We start from the raw sequence: 19,928 nt of genomic DNA, 5'->3' as shown, positions 1-19,928 counted from the left end.
AATTTACGGTCAGGTTCGCCTACATACAGTGTATACAGTGTGCTCTTGCCTTCAGGAGTAGATTCCCATGATTCATGGCTTCCATACAATACCCAGTGCTCACCCCGACAAGTGCCCCCTCAATGCCCATCACCCATTTTCCCCTCCCCACTCCCCCCCATCTACCCTCAGTTTGTTCTCTGTATTTAAGAGTCTCTTATGGTTTGCCTCCCTCTCTGTTTGAAACTATTTTTCCCCCTTCCCTTCTCCCATGGTCTTCTGTTAAGTTTCTCAAATTCCACATGAGTGAAAACATATGATATCTGTCTTTCTCTGACTGACTTATTTCAATTAGTATAATACCCTCCAGTTCCATCCACGTTGTTGCAAATGGCAGGATTTCATTCTTTCTGACTGCCAAGTAGGCTCCACGCCCAACATGGGGCTCTGACTCACGACCCTGAGATCAAGGGTTGTGTGCTCTATTGACTGAGCAAGCCAGGTGCCCCCAGATAAAGTGTATTTGACTCTAAGGTAGCCGTGTTGAAGATGAGTTTTAAAGTCAGAACCTCTGTGCGCTCTTGTCATTGTTCCATCATCTAAAATCCTTTCTATAGGCTCAGTCTACCCAGCAGTTCACAAGAAGTGTAATGAGATATAATGAATAGCATTAAAATGTATTCAGATCAGAATGTTAATCGTAAGCAAAAAAATCCGCAGAGGACTTCTTCCTTCAAGGCATACGTTTTCTCAGCAAATTAATTTCTTAAGTTATCAAATAACTAACACCAATTCTATTTCTCTGTTGAATTTACAAGTTCAATAGGAACACAAGTTGTAATGACACGTTGCGGGAGTGGGGAGTGGTTACCGGAGAATGAATCATAGCCCAAAGGAATGCAAAGCTGAGAAACATCCTAAAAAAATGTTAAGCTAGAGAACTAGAGATGGCTCTGAAAGACAAGTGTTTAGCAATCATGGCTCAAGTCCATTTAGGACAGTAATTTTCAAACTCTGCAGGTCACAGATCATGTTCCCAGCCCACTAGGGTTTAGGCTATTCATGGGTCTCCATGAGTTCCCAGTTTCATGGATGAAATAAGGAATTTTGCTCCAGGAACCTTATTGCTAAATACCACCTACAGACTGAGAACATAAGGAAAATACTTGAGGTCCCTAAAGCATTCTGGTTAGATCCTATCTTTCCATTTGGACCCAAAGGGAGTAGAGGCGAGAACATTTGGACAGGGGGACAGAAGAAAGGAGGAGAGGGTTGTAGGGAAGTACAGGGTGTGGAGCAGAGCTTCTCAGCTTCGGCACTACTGAAGTTTTGGATGGGAGAATTCTTTCCTGCGGGGTGCTGTCCTGTGCACTGTAGGATGTCTGTTTAGCAGCATCCCTGGTCTCTATGCACTAGATGCCAATAGCACCACCTCCCTCCCGATTGTGACAAACCAAAAACGTCTCCAGACTCTGCCAAATGTCCCTGTGGAGGGAGGAGACATGGAGATGGAAAAGCAGACTGAGAGCTGTCACTCTTGGTGTGAGGAAGCAAAGGATGGGAATATACCCTTGCCATCTGCCTCCCCACCTTTCTCCTTTTATAAACATTTCCTTTCTCCTTTATAAACATTTTCGGGCTTTAAAAGGCTTTTTTTTGGATCCCTTAATTCCCTTCTCTTTTTTTGGCTGGAAAGTTATATCTTTTTCATTCTAGTTACCCCATGACAGGCTGAGACTTACCCAAGAGACCAGGGCATCTGGGAGAAGAGAAGGAAGACACGAGGGCACAGGGTGCAGGCTGGAGCTCATCGGGACAGGTCTTGTATTCGGCCTGTTCTTACCACAGTTTTGACTATCACTGTGCTTCATAAAAATGGAGGAGAGCAGGTAAAGAAAGAAAGGGGTAAATCAGAATCATCTGGGAGAAGGGGCGCCTGGGTGGCTCAGTCAGGGGAGCAATGGATTTCGGCTCAGGTCATGATTTCACAGTTCACGAGTTTGAGCCCTCGTTGGGTTCTGTGTTGACAGCTCAGAGCCTAGAAGCTGCTTCAGATTCCGGGTCTTCCTCTCTCTCTGCTCCTCCCTCACTAGTACTCTGTCTCTGTCTCAAAAATAAACATTAAAAAATATTTTTTTAATAAAAAAAATCATCTGGGAGAAAATGATCCTTGTCCACCTGCGGGCACGTAGCCCCAGGCACATCAAAATCACAGCAGCCGCGAGCGCCGATGGGTATCCGTGGGATGGTTTCCAATAAGCATCCCGTGCGGTTCTCAGGTGTTACTTCTTCCCACTCTCTCCTCCCAGAACAACCACCTGCCTAAGAAGTTTTCTAGGACATCTAATCTCAGTCACAAGTGGGCTCTCAGTAACAAGTTAAAGATGTTCCTTGGGGTGCCCGGCTGCCTTAGTTGTAAGAGAATGCAATGCTTGATCTCAGGGTTGTGAGTTCGAGCGCCATGTTGAATGTAGAGATTACTGACATAAATAAATAAATAAACTTAAAAAAAAAAAAAGATGTTCTTTGAAGCATTATCTAAACTAATGAAGGGGTGCCTGGGTGGCTCAGTTGGTTAAGCATCTGAATCTCTGTTTCGGCTCAGGTCATGATCTCACAGTTTCGTGAGTTCCAGCCCCATGTCGGGCTCTGCGCTGACAGTGTGGAGCCTGCTTGGGATTCTCTCTCTCTCTCTCTCTCTCTCTCTCTGCCACTCCCTTACTCACACTGTCTTTGTCTTTCTCAAAATAAGTAAATAAACAACAAAAAAATAAAGTAGTGAAAATTAGGAAGTAGGACATTTGCTTAAAAAGTTGTGGTGGAGTATAAATGAAATAATTTATATAAAAAATATGAATTTTTATAGTGCTAGTGCCTAGCACATAGTGAGCCCTCAAATGTTAACTGTTGCTATGAAAAACTGGGGGCGCCTGGGTGGCTCAGTCAGTTGAGTCTCTGACTTTTGATTTCGGCTCAGGTTGTGATCCCAGGGTCATCGTATCCAGCCCTGCCTTGGGTTCTGTGCTGAGCACTAAGCCTGCTTAAGATTTTCTCTCTCTCTTTCTCTCTCTCCCTCTGCCCCTCTCCCCCACTCATGCTTGCTGTCTCTCTCTCTCTAAAAGAAATAAAATGAAAAAAAAAATTAAATATGAAAAACTGCTTTTGGAGGTAGAGAAGTGCTTAGGGTAGATGATATTGAATGAAACTAGTAAGAACCCAGGCTACAAATAGTGGATCCCTATTTTACAAAAATATATCTATAACTTGGGAATTACAGGGGCACCTGCATAGCGTGTTAAGCGTCCAGCTTCAGCTCAGGTCATGATGTCACGGTTCGTGGGTTGGAGCCCCGCGTTGGGCTCTGTGTTACCAGCTCGGAGCCTGGAGCCTGCTTCGGATTCTGTGTCTCCCTCTCTCTCTGCCCCTCCCCTGGCTCACACTCTGTTTCTGTCTCTTTCAAAAATAAACATTAAAAAACGTTTTTAATGTTTATAATTTGGGGATTCCAGCTCAATCTGAGCTGTGACAGGCTATCCCTTGGGTGTGGTTATGACTGGTGGGGAAACACGCTCGAGGAATTTGCTCTGGTATCAAGTAGAATAAGAGGGCACCTGGGTGGCTCAATCAGTCGAGCGTCCGACTTGGGCTCAGGTCAAGATCTCAAGGTTCATGTGTTCAAGCCCCACATTGGGCTCACTGTTGTCAGTGCAGAGCCCACTTCAGATCCTCTGTCCCCCTCTCTGCCCCTGCCCCAACTTGTGCCCTCTCAAAAATAAAGAAAACATTAGAACAGTAAGTAGAATAAGAGAGCAGAGTGGAGGGGGAAAAGACAACTACCTGGAGGGTCATAGCACAGCTGTGTTTTGGGCTGTCCTTCCCGGCAGAGCTGGATTAAGGGGTGGGTGAGCAGGGGAGCCTCCCGTGTTGCCATTGTACAAGGGATGCTAAAGTGTCGGTGAGCGCTAGTCATGGTGGAAAACAGTGCTTTGGGGAAAATCGTATTTACCAGAACTCTCAGAGTACAGAATGTGATTAAAGTCACTTGTCACAGTTTGAGACCCCCCCCCAGGTGGCGCTCGTGAGTAAGTGGCCCCTACACCACTTTCTAGTGAAATTGGGTCCAGCTGATTGCTGTCTTTTCGTGTTGTGAATAGTAAGCATATGTAACTCTCTTGCCAAAACTGGAGAGCCCAGAACACAATAGCTGGGTTGCCAGCTGCCCCCAGAAGTCTTACTTCTCTGCCCTTCCTTCTTTTCTCCAAATAAATGTTAAACAAGTATTTAAATAGTATTAGTTTTAAAAGGCACCAAATTATTACTTTTCCCTGGGGCCCTGTATGTCCTATCTGACCCTGATCCTAGGCCGGCCCCCCTGGCCTTCTTCGGAGCTCATAAAGAACAGGATTATTGGCAGAAGCTGAAGAATTTTTATTTGTTGCATTTCGGTTGTTATGCTGGCCAAGGAATCTGTTGCATACCAAGATCTGAGCGACTTGTGTCCTATAACTGGGGCTTAGGTGACAACTACTAATGCAAAGTGTGTGAGCTGGGGACTCTCTCCTCTGTTCGGGGCCCAAGTCACTGTCAGATAATACCCCGAGGTGAGAGGAAGCTTGGATCTGCCAGTCTGCCACCACTGTTGGCAAACTCTGACGGGTGACTGCCACTAGGGGTGGCATATTCTTAGGTGATGTCAGCAGGTCCTTAATGATGGTGTGTTTCTTCTTAATTTCTGGATTTGAGAGAATTCAATTTAATTTTTAGATTTGAGAGAAAATGGAAGATACAGAGAAGAAAAGTCAAGGTGAAATCACCCAGGATCCCATGGTTTTATTTTTAAACCTTACATTGATCTTTACTTAGGCTGCTTGAAGCCTGGGCTTTGTAGTCTCATCTCATACCGGTTTCATGGTTTTCTTTGCTTTGGTTTCTGAATGCTGAAATGTACAACTTGTCCTACTGCACTTTTTTTTTTTAATTTAGTTTTGGGACAGAGAGAGACAGAGCATGAACAGGGGAGGGGCAGAGAGAGAGGGAGACACAGAATCGGAAACAGGCTCCAGGCTCTGAGCCATCAGCCCAGAACCTGACGCGGGGCTCGAACTCACGGACCGCGAGATCGTGACCTGGCTGAAGTCGGACGCTTAACCGACTGCGCCACCCAGGTGCCCCCTTACTGCACTTTTTCTAATGTCACTTGAAAACAATAGAAACGCAGATCCTCTGGAATTTGGTATTTTAAGAGTAAACGAAATACATAAATGTCCCTTATGCAGAACTTTGGTCTCACCAAATGCATGCAGGAAGTTAATCACAGATTTACTCAGCTTGTTGTCTCTTTTACTCTCACACAATTTTTCCTCCCAAAAACCTATTACTGTTTCTTGGATCCCTTAAATAAACCAATCATTAATATATAATCAAAGCAATGCTTTTAGTAATCAATCCCAGTTCCTTTTATTTGAAATAATGTGTAATTTTATAACATTCCAGATATTGGTTGGTACATATCTCTATTCTAGTTAAAATAGGATGTTTCTCTTGTTTTTGTTTCGTTTTAAAAACACAACAGTAGGGGCGCCAGGGTGGCTCAGTCGGTTAAGCGACCAGCTCTTGATTTTGGCCCAGGTCAGTTGGTGCGAGCCATGCGTCGAGCTCCATGCTGACCATGTGAAGTCTGCTTGGGATTCACTCTTTCTCTCTCAAAAATAAATAAATAAACGTTTTAAAAAAAAGGAAATATTACCTTAGGTTGAATGACAGCTGACATCTGTGAGGTCAAAACTGTTCCTTGTGAATGTTGACATATAACATTTTGTGAAAGTATGCCTTGCTTATATATTTTCAAAAATCATTTTGCTTACAAAGAACATATCCTCTGATTAGAGGAATGACAAAATATGGGGATAGTTAGCTGTATGCTCAGAGAAATTTAAAATGAAACCTACTGTCAATATATTCAGAGTAATCCTAGACCTTAAAATTTTTTTTTAAGTTTATTTCGAGAGAAAGAGAGACAGCAAGAGAGCACAAGTGCACATGCACAAGCTGGGGAGGGCCAGAGAGAGAGAGTGTGAGAAAGAATTCTAAGCAGGCTCTGCACTGTCAGTGTGGAGCATGACACAGGGCTCGAACCCACAGAATCGTGAGATCATGCTGGATGTTTAACCGACTGAGCCACCCAGGTGCCTGCCCTTAGACTTAAATATTGATACAATAAGCAACTAGCATATAGAAAGCACTCAATTAATATTTGAATGTTGAATGAATGAATGACTCAAGATAAACTATTTTCTGAGACTATTATTTTTCCTAGGACAATTTGAGGTTGTTTTTTCTTTATGTATCTTTATGAAAAATTTTAATTTGTATGAAGAGAGATAAAAGGAAGTTTGCAATTATAGAATCACAACGCAGGAAAATAAAGAACTAGGTTAAACTCCATAAAAACATTAAAAAATTTTTGTTGGAAAAAATTTTTTGAAATACATGTAGATTTACAGAAAAGTTAGAAACAAATTACAAGAATTCTAGCTTATCCTTAATCCTGATTCTCTAGTAACATTTTTATTTCATTGGCTTAATCTCTCTCTCACTCTTTCATTGCTGAATCATTTGTTGGTATGTTGCAGACATGTTGCTTCTTTACTCTCCAATACTTGAGTGTGTATTTTCTAGAACAAGGATATTCTCTTATGTAATCACATTGCAATTACTGAAACAGAAAAATTAACACATGCAATATTGTTATCGAATCTGGAAATGTTAATTTCTCACAATTGTCTCAATAATGTCCTTTATAGTAGGAAAAAATATTCTGGCTTGGGTCCAATCAAGGATTACATACACATTGCATTTAGTTGTCTTCTGTAGTCTTTTATTCTGGAAAAGTTCCTCAGTCTGTCATTGTATTTTATGACCTTAACATTTTTGAAGAATATAGGCCAAGCATTTTATAGACTATTCTTCAATTTGTGTTTGTCTGATATTTCCTTGTGATTAGATTAGGTTCTGCCCTTTTGGTAGGAATACCACAGAAATGACATTATGCCTTTCTGAGTGCTTCGGATCAATAGGCCCATGACACTAATTTGTCTCTACTGGTGATATTCACTTGGTTAGGGTGCTGTCCCCATGTTTTTCCATTGTAAGGTTATCTTTTTCTTTTTGTAATTAATAAGAATTGTGCAGGTACAACTTCAAGACTGTATAGATATACTTGTCCTCAAGAATTTTTTATCCATTAGTTACAGTGCCCATTTATTGCTATGCTTTGTGAAATGCTATTTTTTTTAACTTCATCATTACTTCTACATTTGTTTGCATTCTATTATAGGAAGAAATTTTCCTTTTTCTTCATTCATTCATTCATTCATTCGTACCAGTTTGAATTCGTGTGTTCCTATTTTATTTAATGGATTTTAATCCATTACCATCATTCTCCCTGACCCCCAGGCTTAATGAGATATAATTGACATATAACAACCACCATTTTTATTTTCATGTTCAACTGTCCCAGATTTTGCCAGTGGGAGCTTCTTCAAGTTGACTCCTGGTTCTTTGGACGTGTCGCTATCGTTCTTTGGGCACTTTCCCATTTTCTAGCATAATATGATATTCTAAACTTACTTTGAATGTTCTCTACCCTAGCCCTGGAATCAGCTAGTTTTCCAAGGAGTTCTGGTTTCTTTTAAAGGAGAATGGTATTTAGAAACCAACATAGATATGCTGGGATATTACTGGGGTGTTATTGCTTCTAGATCCTCACAGCAGACAGGTAGGAAATATATGAACACACACATCGATGTGTCTATACCTATATCTATATCTATATCCATATCTATATCTATATATCTACAACTATATCTGTTTGTTATAAACATCTATACCCACCTAGATAGCTAAATTTATAAAACCGTATATTCGTGCCGATTCCTGCAATTCTAGCCCAAAAACAGGATTTATTAGCATGTTCTCCCTCTCCATATTGTAACTGCTTTCTCTGACAGTGAGAAATTTGTTTTCCATTATCCTCAACACATCACTTATTTGCTCAGTTCTAAAATTCAGCAGAAGTAATGTTAGAGACGTTAAGCCATGCCACTGGGAGAAACACACCAATGACCTGGAATTCAATATTTGTTCGTAAGTCTATCATTTTTAGTTTAAGAATACATAGTTAATATTCTGTATTTAAAAGTATGTGTTAATTAGTTCTTCTAATTTTTAGCTTCAGTTTGGCTATTATTCGTATGCTATTATTTGCTATACAGATAGGTTCACTCATTTGCATTTGTATTTTACTTTAGATTTTGTTTCACAATTTTATTGTGTGTGTGTGTGTGTGTAAAACATTAAGATGGTTCAAAAGTCAAAACTCAACAAAAAAGGTATGTTTAGAAAAGCATCATTGGGGCGCCTGGGTGGCTCAGTCGGTTAAGCGGCCAACTTCGGCTCAGGTCATGATTTCGAGTTTGAGCCCCGCGTCGACTCTGTGCTGACGGCTCAGAGCCTGGAGCCTGTTTCGGATTCTGTGTGTCCCTCTCTCTGACCCCCCCCCCCCCCCGTTTATGCTCTCTCTCTGTCTCAAAAATAATAAAAATTAAAAAAAAAAGAAAAGCATCATGACTACTTTAGAAAATAATTTTTCTCTATTGAGGGTTCCTTCTTCTATATTTATAACTAAGCCTGGGTCCTTTGCTTTATTCTCTTTATATTCCATGCCTGCTTGCTCTCTACTCCTCGAGCATACACACAAACATACATAAATGCATCTTGATGGAAAAGATACTGAAAAACTACAAGATGATCTTTAGGATAAGGCATGTTTCTTCCACCGTTGGACATGATTCTCTACAGAAACAACATTCTTAATCTTTTCACAGTATATTTCATAGTATATGACAACATATTTAAGTGATATAAAATATTGTTTCTTGCGAAAATGCCATCATGAACGATAAGGTCCATTCTCACTGTATGAAAGCAGAGAGTTTCTTTTACTAAGACAAAGCAAGCTGGCTTTGTTTTTACTTAAATGCAGGACCAAAACAACCCATGAATCACTTCCTCTATGAAGTAACTGCAGACTAGGCACTCATCCAAACCCTGGGCCAGATCCACCCTGCCAGCCCCACTTCCTTAGGACATGTGTCTTTCAGCGCCTCTGGCTCCTTTTGGAACAGGGACCAGCTGCCTCTAATTTCCTCAGTCCAGGTGCTATGGTGATGGTGGTGATGGTGGTGATGGTGGTGATAGTGGTGATGGTGACACTGAGTTTTGAAAGCAAAAATCCATTATGTGAAGATTAAGATTTTCATCATTATATTTTGAAGTCCTTGATTATGTATTAACTAATCAGAAATCTGGTTTTGTTATTAAAGCAGTTTAGCTATATAAAGTGTTGATTTCTTTTCCCCTCAGCCTCTATTCCAAAGCTCTATATGCCCTACAATTTGATACTTCAGAAGAAAGGTTCTATTCATTTTTTTTCCTTTTATATAACCTAGCTTGTGCACTGAATAAGTATTTATTAAGTTCTTAAAATGTGCCAGGCACTGTATTGTGGATTCGGGACATCAGTAATCACAAAAGATAAGCGGAACTTATTTGGAACTTATTTTCTCACCAACGCAAGTTATTCAAGGCAGCACAGGGGAAGTGCCCGCAGTTCCTCACCACTCCAGGGACTATCCAAAATGACGAAACGGAAGAATTCCCCTCAAAAGAATCTCCAGGAAATAACGACAGCTAACGAACTGATCAAAAAGGATTTAAACAATATAACAGAAAGTGAATTTAGAATAATAGTCATAAAATTAATCACTGGGCTAGAGGACAGCAGAGAATCTATTGCTACAGAGATCAAGGGACTAAGGAACAGTCAGGAGGAGCTAAAAAATGCTATAAACGAGCTGCAAAATAAAATGGAGACAACCACGGCTCAGACTGAAGAGGCAGAGGAGAGAACAGGTGAACTAGAAGATAAAATTATGGAAAAAGAGGAAGCTGGGAACTTATTTTCTAGTAGGTACAGGCAGACAATGAAAAGAAACATAAAAATAGCTAATTATTTTGCTATAAGTTATGGGAAAATAGGTGTTATGGGAAAAATAGATCAAATTAAGGAGGAATGGGAGTTACATTGGTAGTGAAGGCAGTTGTAATCTAAAATATCGTGGTCAAGAGAAATTGAGGTGGTGAGATTTGAACAAAGACTTTAAAGTGGTGAGGGTGTTACTCATGCAGGTATCTGTGGAAGGAGTATCACAGGAAGAGGGTACAGCCAGTATATGTGATATAAGGCTGAAGTGTACTTGGCTTCTTTAAGGAAAAATAAGGACATGTATGGTTCAGGGTGGTGGTAGGGAAGACATATAAGGCCTGGGAGGCCACACAAAGCCCTAGGCTTTTATTCTGAGTGAAATGGGGAGTTGTTGCAGGGACTGGGGTGGAAAAGCAACATGATCTGACTTGTGCTTTAACTGACTCCCCTGGCTGAATATTTGACAATGGAGGGGTGGGCTGGGGGGGTGGAATGGAAGTCTTGAGACTAGTTAGAAAGCTATTGCAATAATGTAGGCCAGAGATGATGATGATTCAGGCCAGAATGGTAGCAGTGAAATTTGTGAAATAGAATCTGATTATATATTTTGAAGATGACCTAAGAGAACTTCCTGATGCACTGGATGTGTAAACTGAGAAAGAAAGGAGTCAAAGATGAAAGGTTTTGACTGGAGCAACTTGAAAACCACAGTTGCTATTAACTGACATAAAGATGATTATGGATAGAATGAGTTTTATGGGGGAAAACATCAGGAGTTCACTTTTAGATGGGTTAAATTTGAGATGTACTAGACATCCAAGTGGAGATGACAATTAGATGGTTAGAAAAATGTTTTTGGTGTGCAGAAGAACAGTAAGAGCTGGAGATATAAAATTGGGAGTTGACAGCAAGTAATTATATGTGATCACCATTGGAATGAGTGTGGATAAAGAAGAGAACCCAGGACATACTTAGGATACCCCTAAGAAGTCTAGGAGAAATGTAGAAACCAGCAAAGGAGCTCAAGAAAGAGTATCTAAAGGAATAGAAGAAAACCAAAAGTTGGGAGTCCAGAAAAACAAGTGAAAAAAGCGAATCGAGGGGAGCATGATGAAGCATGTCAAATGCTACTGTATTAATAAGTTAAAAATTGAGAATTGACCGTTGGATTTAGCAACATGGAAATCATTTGGTAACCTTGATAAGAGCAGTTTTAGTTAAATGGTGGATGGGGCAAAACCCTAATTGAAGTACATTCGGGAAAGAATGTGGACAGAGGAATTAGAGATAGCAAGTACAGAAAAGTCTTTCAAATACTGCTCCAAAAGAAAGGGAAAATGGGGTGGTAGATGACAGGGGAAGCGGAGTGAAGAGGTTCATTTAAGTTGGGAAGAATTTGCAGCAGGTGTGTTCGCTTATAGAAAGACCCATTGAAAACAGAAAAGACAATATTGTATGAAAAAGGGAAAATGGCTGTAGCGATACCTTTGAGAAGGTGGGTGGGGATAGGATATGGTTCAGGCACAAGTGCAGGGATCAGAGTTAGGTAGGAACATGGATGGATGGGCAGGAAGATAGAATGTGTGGGTTTAGGTGTTGACAGATGCCTTGATGTGATTGTGGGAGACTGTGGAAGTCCCTTGCTGATTGATTTTCTCACTAAATTAGGAAAGGTCATCCGTGGGGACCCAGGATGAGGGAGACAGCATTGGAAGTTGGAGGAGAAAGGAGATGTGAAATAATGACCTAATAATAAATTGAAAGTGAGACCAATCCATGTAGTTGGTTGTTTTGGACAGTTGCATGGGCATTGGCATGGAGAAGACAGAGTTGAGTAGATCAGGTTCTAGTTTTGCCAAGCGAGACAAAGCTAGGAAGGAGCAAGGGAGTTGAGTGAATGCAAAGCAGTGATTACAGTGATTAAATGTGGCGTTTAACCTGGGTAAGGGCGGGGGGCGGGGGGGGGGGGGAAGAAAGGAGGACATCAAGAGCAGTGACAAATTACTTCACCTCTCTAAACGTTTCCTACCTAAAAATCTGCATATGGTGTTATGAGGTTTATGTGAGATGATGTATATATAGAAGAACACTTAAAGGACCAAGCACCGAATATATATTCAGTGTTTCTCAAATGAGGATCACCTGGGGAATGCCCAGAGCCCAACCCAGGCACATAGAATTTCAGTGGGTGAGGCCAGATCTTCACTCTGTCTATTCCTCAGATGATTCTAATGTGTAGTCAGGGCGGCAAACTTTTGCATTAACTACATGATCTCTATTAGTATTATCAATTAGACGGAATGGAGGGAATATGGTAGAAGAGGAGGATCCGGAACTCACCTCCTCCCACGGACACACTGAGGGAACAACTACATACACTGCAACTCACTCTGAAAACAATCTGCAGACTCTCGGAACAGCTCTCCCACAGCTGAAAATCATCAAAAGAAGGCGGCATCAAGAAGATAAGGAAGGGCAGAAACATGACAGGAAAACAAGCCCCCAGTGTGGCTATTCACAAGAAGGGGTTATATCGCAAGCATCCAGGAGCGAGGGGAACAAGCCCCACACTGGGCATCCCCAACCCCAGGGACCTTCATGGGAACACAAGCCTCTATAACACCTGGTTTGGAAATCAGCAGGGCCATAGGAAACAGAGTCCCCACTCTTGAAGAGCCAATGTGCTATGTCACTTGGTCTGAGACCCAGCAGTTTGAAAAGTGCCTATATGTGAAGACTTAATGACTAATTTTAGGATGTGTGCTGGAGGGGCAGAGCCCTGTAGGAACTTTCTCTGAGAATGGAAGTGCTGGTAGGCACCGTTTTTCTTGCCCTCCTTCAGCTTAGCTAAACAGACACCTGTGGGTTTAGACACTGTCCATCTATCTCGCTAGCACCCAAGTGTTCCCCTAAAGACCTGTGCCACTCAACCTACCCACCTACCCCAACAGGCACCCTTCCACCACAGGGGCTCCTGCCCCACCACACCTGGCAGGCAGCCTCTGTCAGGAACGACATCCTTTCTAGAGTGACTACTGCCCCACACCCCCTGGGACCTAATGCCTCTCCAGAAAAATTCTTGCCCTGGTAATTGGGAGCTAGTCTCACTCACAGCATGCCTGCAGTAGCTACAGCCAGGCCTCTCAGCCTGTCAACATGTGGACAAGCCCTGTGCACTACTAAAACCATGGTTGGCCAGTCATTGCTGACAAGTAGGCTGAGGGGCAGCCCTGCTCACCTGTATACCTGCAGCAGTTGTGACTCCGACACAACAGGAAGGCACATGCAGCCCCACACAGGGGTTACCCTGGAGCACCTGGTTCTGGTGACCAGAGAGGATTATGCTAATGGAACAACAGGATACCTGCACAAGCCCACTACTTTCAAGACCAGGAGATGTCGCTGACCTACCTATTATACAGAAACTAACACAGAGAGTCAGACAAAAGGAGACAGAGGAATATGTTCCAAATCAAAGAACAAGACAATACCTCAGAAAAAGAGCTAAGTAAAAATGGAGATAAGCAACCTACTTCATAAAGAGTTCAAAGTAATGGTAATAAAGGTGCTCACCAGAATTGAGAGAAGAGTAGAGGAATTCAGTGAGAACATCAACAAAGAGAAAATATTTAAAAGAACCAGTCAGATCTGAAGAATAACTGAAATGAAAAATACACTAGAGGGAATCAGAGCAGATTAGAGGATGCAGACTGGCTCAGTGATCTTGAAGACAGCTAGTGGAAAGCAGCCATAACGAAGAGCAGGGGAAAAATAACGATGATTAAAGAAATGAGGAGAGGTTAAGCGACATCTGTGACATCAAACGGACTAACAATAACACTATATGAACCCCTGAAGGGAAGAGAGTAAGGTGCAGAAAATGTATGTGAAGAAATAAAATTTCCCTAACCAGGGGAAAGAAACAGACATTCAGGTCTAGGAAGCATAGAGAGCCCCAAAGAAGATGAACCCAAGGAGGTCCACACGAAGACACATGATAATTAAAATGGCAAAAATTAAAGATAAAGAAAATCTCATAAACATCAAGAGAAAAATACATAATTATATACAAAACAAACTCCATAAGGCTATCAGCTAATTTTTTAGCAGAAATTTTGCAGGACAGAAAGGGGTGGCATGATATATTCAAAGTGCTGAAAGGAAAAAACCTTTCAACCTTAAAAAAACCTTTATGACTTGAGAGGAGAACATGGCAGCAGAGAAGGACCCTAGCCTCATCTGGTCCCATGAACACAACTAGATAACTATCAAATCATTCTAAATACCCCAGATATTGATCTGAAGACTAACAGAACAAACTCCACAACTAAAGGGAGAAAAGAGGCCATATCAAAGAAGGTAGGAAGTGCAGAGATGTGGTTTAGGGGAGAAATGGATCACAGGTGCTGCAGAGGGGAGGGAGCTGTGGTCCTGAAGAGGGAGGGAGGGAGGGAGAGAGAGAGAGAGAGAGAGAGAGAGAGAGAGAGAGAGAGAGAGAGAGAGAGGAGCATATAGGGGAACGCACAAGGAGAAAGTTTCCCCAAAACCATTGGCTTGGAAAGTGAGAGGGGCTGAATTTAATAAGTTCTTGCAAGGAGTGGGGCTTAAAGCCCGGAGTTTGTTTTTTTTTTTTTTTTTTTTTTTTTTTTAACGTTTATTCATTTTTTGAGACAGGGAGAGACAGAGCATGAACAGGGGAGGGGCAGAGAGAGAGGGAGACACAGAATTTGAAACAGGCTCCAGGCTCTGAGCTGTCAGCACAGAGCCCGACGCGGGGCTCGAACTCAGGGACCGTGAGATCGTGACCTGAGCTGAAGTCGGATGCTTAACCGACCAAGCCACCCAGGCGCCCCATTAAAGCCTGGAGTTTTAAAGGTCGGCAGGCTTGGCTAAGATAGAGACCTGAGGGTGCTGCCCAGCTACTAGAGAAAAGGCAGGCAAACAACCCGGGGGCAGACAGCATGGAAACAGCATCTGAAGCTTGGGACACAATAGGAAGATTATTTGTTCTTTTTGGAGTGCATCCCCCAGAGGCAGCATTCAAGGGAGGTGCCTCTCTGGCAACAGGGGAACAACCAGACGCCATTTCCCTCCCTCCTCCAACCCTCCGCGTAAACACAGAGCAACCTTTGGGAAGCAGCACAACACTGACACTGGCTGCCTAACTTGCTTACACCAAGCCCCACCCCTTTTGCTCTGGCGCAACTGCCCTTCTCAGTCAAATCTGCCTCAGTCCCAGCTTGGCAGTCCCCTCCCCCAGAAGACCAGTGCAGGCCCCTACCCACACCATTCCTCTAAAGCCTGGGATTTTAAAGGTCAGCAGGCTTGGCTGGGATAGAGCCGGGAGGGCACAGCCCTGCTTCTGGAGAGAACGCAGGCAAACAACCCAGAGGCAGACAGCACGGAAACAGCTATCGGAAAAATACCTGGGGCACACGGTGAGGGTAGGGGGTGAGATTATTTGCTCTTTCCATAGCACTTCCCTGAGAGCTAGCTTTCACCAAGATGCTTCTCTGGAGATAAAGGAGCTGGCTGGGGCCATTTCCCTCCCCCTCCCATCAGCATAAACAGAGAGTCACCAGAGAGAAGCAGCCCAGAACCTACACTAGCTGCCTAACTTGCTTGCAGCAAGCCCCACCCCCTTGTGTTCTAGAAGGACTGCCCTTCTAAGTCCAGCTTGCCTCAGTTCCAACGTGGAGGGCCCCTTCCCCAGAAGCCCAGCACAAAACCCCACACCAAGTCTCCTGACTGCAGAGTTCTACAGGGCCTCATTTCTGGTGGGATTGGTGTCAGGTCTCATTTCACCAGCAGACCAGAGCACACCTAGCTAAACTTACCACCTGCAGGCCAGGGACCAAACACCGCCCACGGCAGGCAAGAAGAGCCTCTGCAAATGACTATCCTTAAGGATAGAGCAGCCACATCATGACAGCAGAGTGCATGCAGCGCACACCGGAGACACTAGCTGAAGCACTAGGCCCTCGGCACTACATGACTTCGTCTTCATGAGGCCATTACTTTTAGGAGGAGACATAACTGGCTTTTCCAACACATAGATGAAGGCAGAGACTTGGACCAAATGCCAGAATGTTGGAATTCATCCCAAAGGAAAGAACAACATAAGTCCGTGGCCAGAGATCTCAGTGGAATAGATATAAGTCACATGCCGGATGGAGAATTGAAAGCAACAATCATAAGGATACTCACTGGGCTCGACAAAAGAAGACATCAGGGAGATCCTTGCCACAAAGATAAAAGAGTAAAAAGAATCAGAAATGAGAATGCAATAAATGAGATTGGAAAAACAGGCTTGATGCAATGAACAGCAGGCTGGAAGAAGCAGATGAATGAGTACGTGATACAGAACACAAAGTAATGGAAAACAATGAAGCTGAACAACAGAGGGAAAGAACAATTATGGAACACGAGAATAGACTTAGGGAAATCAGTGACTCCATCAAATGTAATAACATTCATATTATAGGAGTCCCAGAAGAAGAGAAGGGAGTAAAGGAGGCAGAATATTTATTTTAAGAAATAATAGAAAACTTGCCTAATCTGGGGGAGGAAACACATCCAGATCAAAGAGGCACAGAGAATTCTCATCAAAATCAACAAAAGCAGGCCAATACCAAGACATACTATAATTAAATTTGCAAAATATAGTGAGAAAGAAAAAATCTTAAAAGCAGCAAGACAAAAAAAGTCCTAAACTTATAAAGGAAGATCCATAAAGCTAGCTGGAGATTTCTTAAGACAAACTTGGCAAGCCAGAAGGAAGGGGCATGATATATTCAAAGTGCTGCATGGGAAAGTCAGCAGCCAAGAATACTCTACACAGCAATGCTGTCATTCAGAATAAGAGAGACAAAGAGTTTCCCAAACAAATCTAAAGGAGTTCATGACCACTAAGCCAGCCCTGCAAGAAATATTACAGTGAACTCTTTAAGTGCAAAGGAGAGACCAAAGGTAACAAAGACAAGAAAGGATCAGAGAAAATCTCCAAAAACAACGACAAAACAAGTAATAGAATGGCAATAAATGCGTATCAATAATTACTCTGAACATAAATGGACTAAATGCTCCAATCAAAAGACATAGGATTTCAGAATGGATTTAAAAAAATAAGACCCAACTATATGCTGCCTACAAGAGACTCATTAAAACAATTTTTTTAACGTTTATTTATTATTTTGAGAGAGAGAGAGAGAGACAGACATAATGCAAGCAAGAGAGGGGCAGACACAGAAACCAAAGCAGGCTCCAGGCTCTGAGCTGTCAGCACAGAGCCCAACATGGGGCTTGAACCCACAACCCATGAGATTATGACCTGAGCTAAAGTTGGACACTCAAACAACTGAGCCACCCAGGTGCCCCGAGACTCATTTTATTTTATTACTATTTTTAAAAGCTTTTACTTATTTATTGTGAAAGAGAGCAAGCAGGGTAGGGGCAGAGAGAAAGGGACAGAGAGAATTCCAAACAGACTCCACACTCAGTGCAGAGTCCAATGCAGGGCTCAATCCCACAACCATGAGATCATGACCTGAGCTGAAATCAAGAGTCGGACGCTCAACCAACTGAGCCACCCAGGCACCTGAAGAGACTTGTTTTAGACCTAGACACCTGCACATTGAAAGTGAGGGGCAGAGAAAACATTTATCACACAAATGGATGTCAAAAGAAAGCTGGAGTAGCAATACTTATATCGGATAAACTAGACTTTAAAACAAAGAGTGTAACAAGAGACCAAGAAGGGCATTATATAATCGTAAAGGGGACAATCCAACAAGAAGATATAATGATTGTAAACAATAAAGCACCCACAATGACAGCACCCAAATATATAAAACAATTAATAACAAACATAAAGGAAGTAATTAATAGTACAATAATAGTAGGGGACTTCAACACCCCACTTACATCAATGGACAAATCATCTAAAGAGAAAATCAACAAGGAAATAACGGCTTTGAATGACACACTGGACCAGACATACTTAACAGATATATTCAGAACATTCCATCCTAAAACAACATAATACATGCACTTTTTAAGTGCATGTGGGACATTATCTAGAATAAATTACATATTAGGTCACAAAACAGGCCTCAACAAATACAAAAAGACTGAAATCATACCAATCACCTTTTCTGGCCACAATGCTATGAAACTTGAAGTCAATCACAAGAAAACATTTGGAAAGATCACAAATTCATGGAGGCTAAACAACATGCTACTAAACAATAAATGGGTTAACTAGGAAATGAAAAAAACAAACAACAATATGCCACAAATTGGACAACCTAGAAGAAATGGATAAATTCCTACAAAGGTATAAATTACCAAAATGGAAACAGGAAGAAATAGAAAACTTGAATAGACTGATAACAAGCAAATAAATTGAGTCAATAATCCAAACACTCCCAACAAATTCACAGGCAAATTCTACCAAACATGTAGAGAAGAGTTAATACCTACTTTTTAATTTTTTTTTGAAGGGCGGGAGAGGGAAAGGGAGAGAGAGAATCTCAAGCAGGCTCCAAACTCCACACGATCTCACCACCATGAGATCATGACCTGAGCTGAAATCAAGAGTTGGGTGTTTAACCAACTGAGCCACCCAGGCGCCCTGAGTTAATACCTATTCTTGTCAAACTATTTCAAAATGTAGAAAAGGAAGGAAAACTTCCAAATTCATTCTATGAGGCCAGAATTACCCTGATACCAAAATCAGACAAAGACTGTACTAAAAAAGAGAACTACAGGCCAATATCCCTGATGAACATGGATTCAAAAATTCTCAATAAAATACTAGCAAACTGAATCCAACAGAACATTAAAAGAATCATTTACCACAAATAAGTGGGATTTGTTCCTGGGCTTCAAGTGTGGCTCAATATTCACAAATCAATATGATACACCACATTAATAAAAGAAAGGATAAGAACCACGTGATCCTTCCAGTAGAGGCATAAAAAGCATTTGACAAAGTACAACACCCATTCATGATAAAAGCCCTCAACAATGTAGGTATAAAGGGAACATAGCTCAACATAATAAAGGCCATATATGAAAAATCCATACCTAATATCATCCTCAGCAGGGAAAACTGAGAGCTTTTCCTCTAGGTCAGGAAGAGGACAGGGATGTGCCCTCTCCAAACTGTTACTTAATGTAGTACTGGAAGTCCTAGCCACAGCAACCGGACAACAAAGAAGAAGTAAAAGGCATACAAATTGGCAAGGAAGAAGTAAAACTTTAATTATTTGCAGATGACATGATACTCTATAGAGAAAAACCCAAAAGACTACACCAAAAAAACTCCCTGATACATGAATTGTAAAGTCTCAGGTTACAAACTTAACATACAGAAATCTGTAGCTTTCTATACACCAATAATGAAACAGCAGAAAAAGAAATCAAGGGATCGATCCTATTTACAATTGCACCAAAAACAGTAAGATACCTAGGAATAAACCTAACCAAAAAGGTCAAAGATCAGTAGTCTGAAAAGTATAGAACACTTATGAAAGAAATTGAAGATGACACAAAGAAATGGAAAAACATTCCACGCTCATGGACTGGAAGAACAAACATTGTAAAAATGTCTGTACTACCCAAAGCAATGTACATATTCAATGTAATCCCTATCAAAATAACACCAGCATTTTTCATAGAACTGTAACAAACAATCCTAAAGTTTGTATGGAATGACAAAAGACTCCAAATAGGCAAAGCAAACCTGAAAAAGAAAAGCAAAGCTGGAGGCAACACAATTCCAGACTTCAAGCTATATTACAAAGCTGTAGTCACCAAGACAGTATGGTACTGGCACAACACATAGATCAATGGAACAGAATAGGAAACCCAGAAATGGACCCACAACTATATGGTCAACTAA

The 19,928-nt window shown here is 41.7% G+C and overlaps 1 protein-coding gene across 2 annotated transcripts in view; it reads right to left on the bottom strand.

Moving 5' to 3' along the window:
* Window positions 1-1,740: 1,740 nt before the first annotated feature.
* FGD4 (FYVE, RhoGEF and PH domain containing 4) overlaps window positions 1,741-19,928 on the bottom strand; it is a 241,886-nt gene continuing 223,698 nt past the window's right edge. The window contains exon 18 of one of the 2 annotated variants that reach the window (XM_027035873.2): window positions 1,741-1,839. In XM_027035873.2, coding sequence (XP_026891674.1) covers window positions 1,787-1,839 — 53 coding nt within the window. In that variant the 3' untranslated portion in view covers window positions 1,741-1,786. Of the gene's footprint in view, window positions 1,845-19,928 lie in introns of both variants that reach the window. The other variant, XM_027035875.2, reaches the window with a different exon arrangement.

This window comes from Acinonyx jubatus, chromosome B4 (genome assembly GCF_027475565.1).
Source record: "Acinonyx jubatus isolate Ajub_Pintada_27869175 chromosome B4, VMU_Ajub_asm_v1.0, whole genome shotgun sequence".
NCBI lineage: Eukaryota > Metazoa > Chordata > Mammalia > Carnivora > Felidae > Acinonyx > Acinonyx jubatus.
This window is presented reverse-complemented; position numbering and strand designations above follow the sequence as displayed.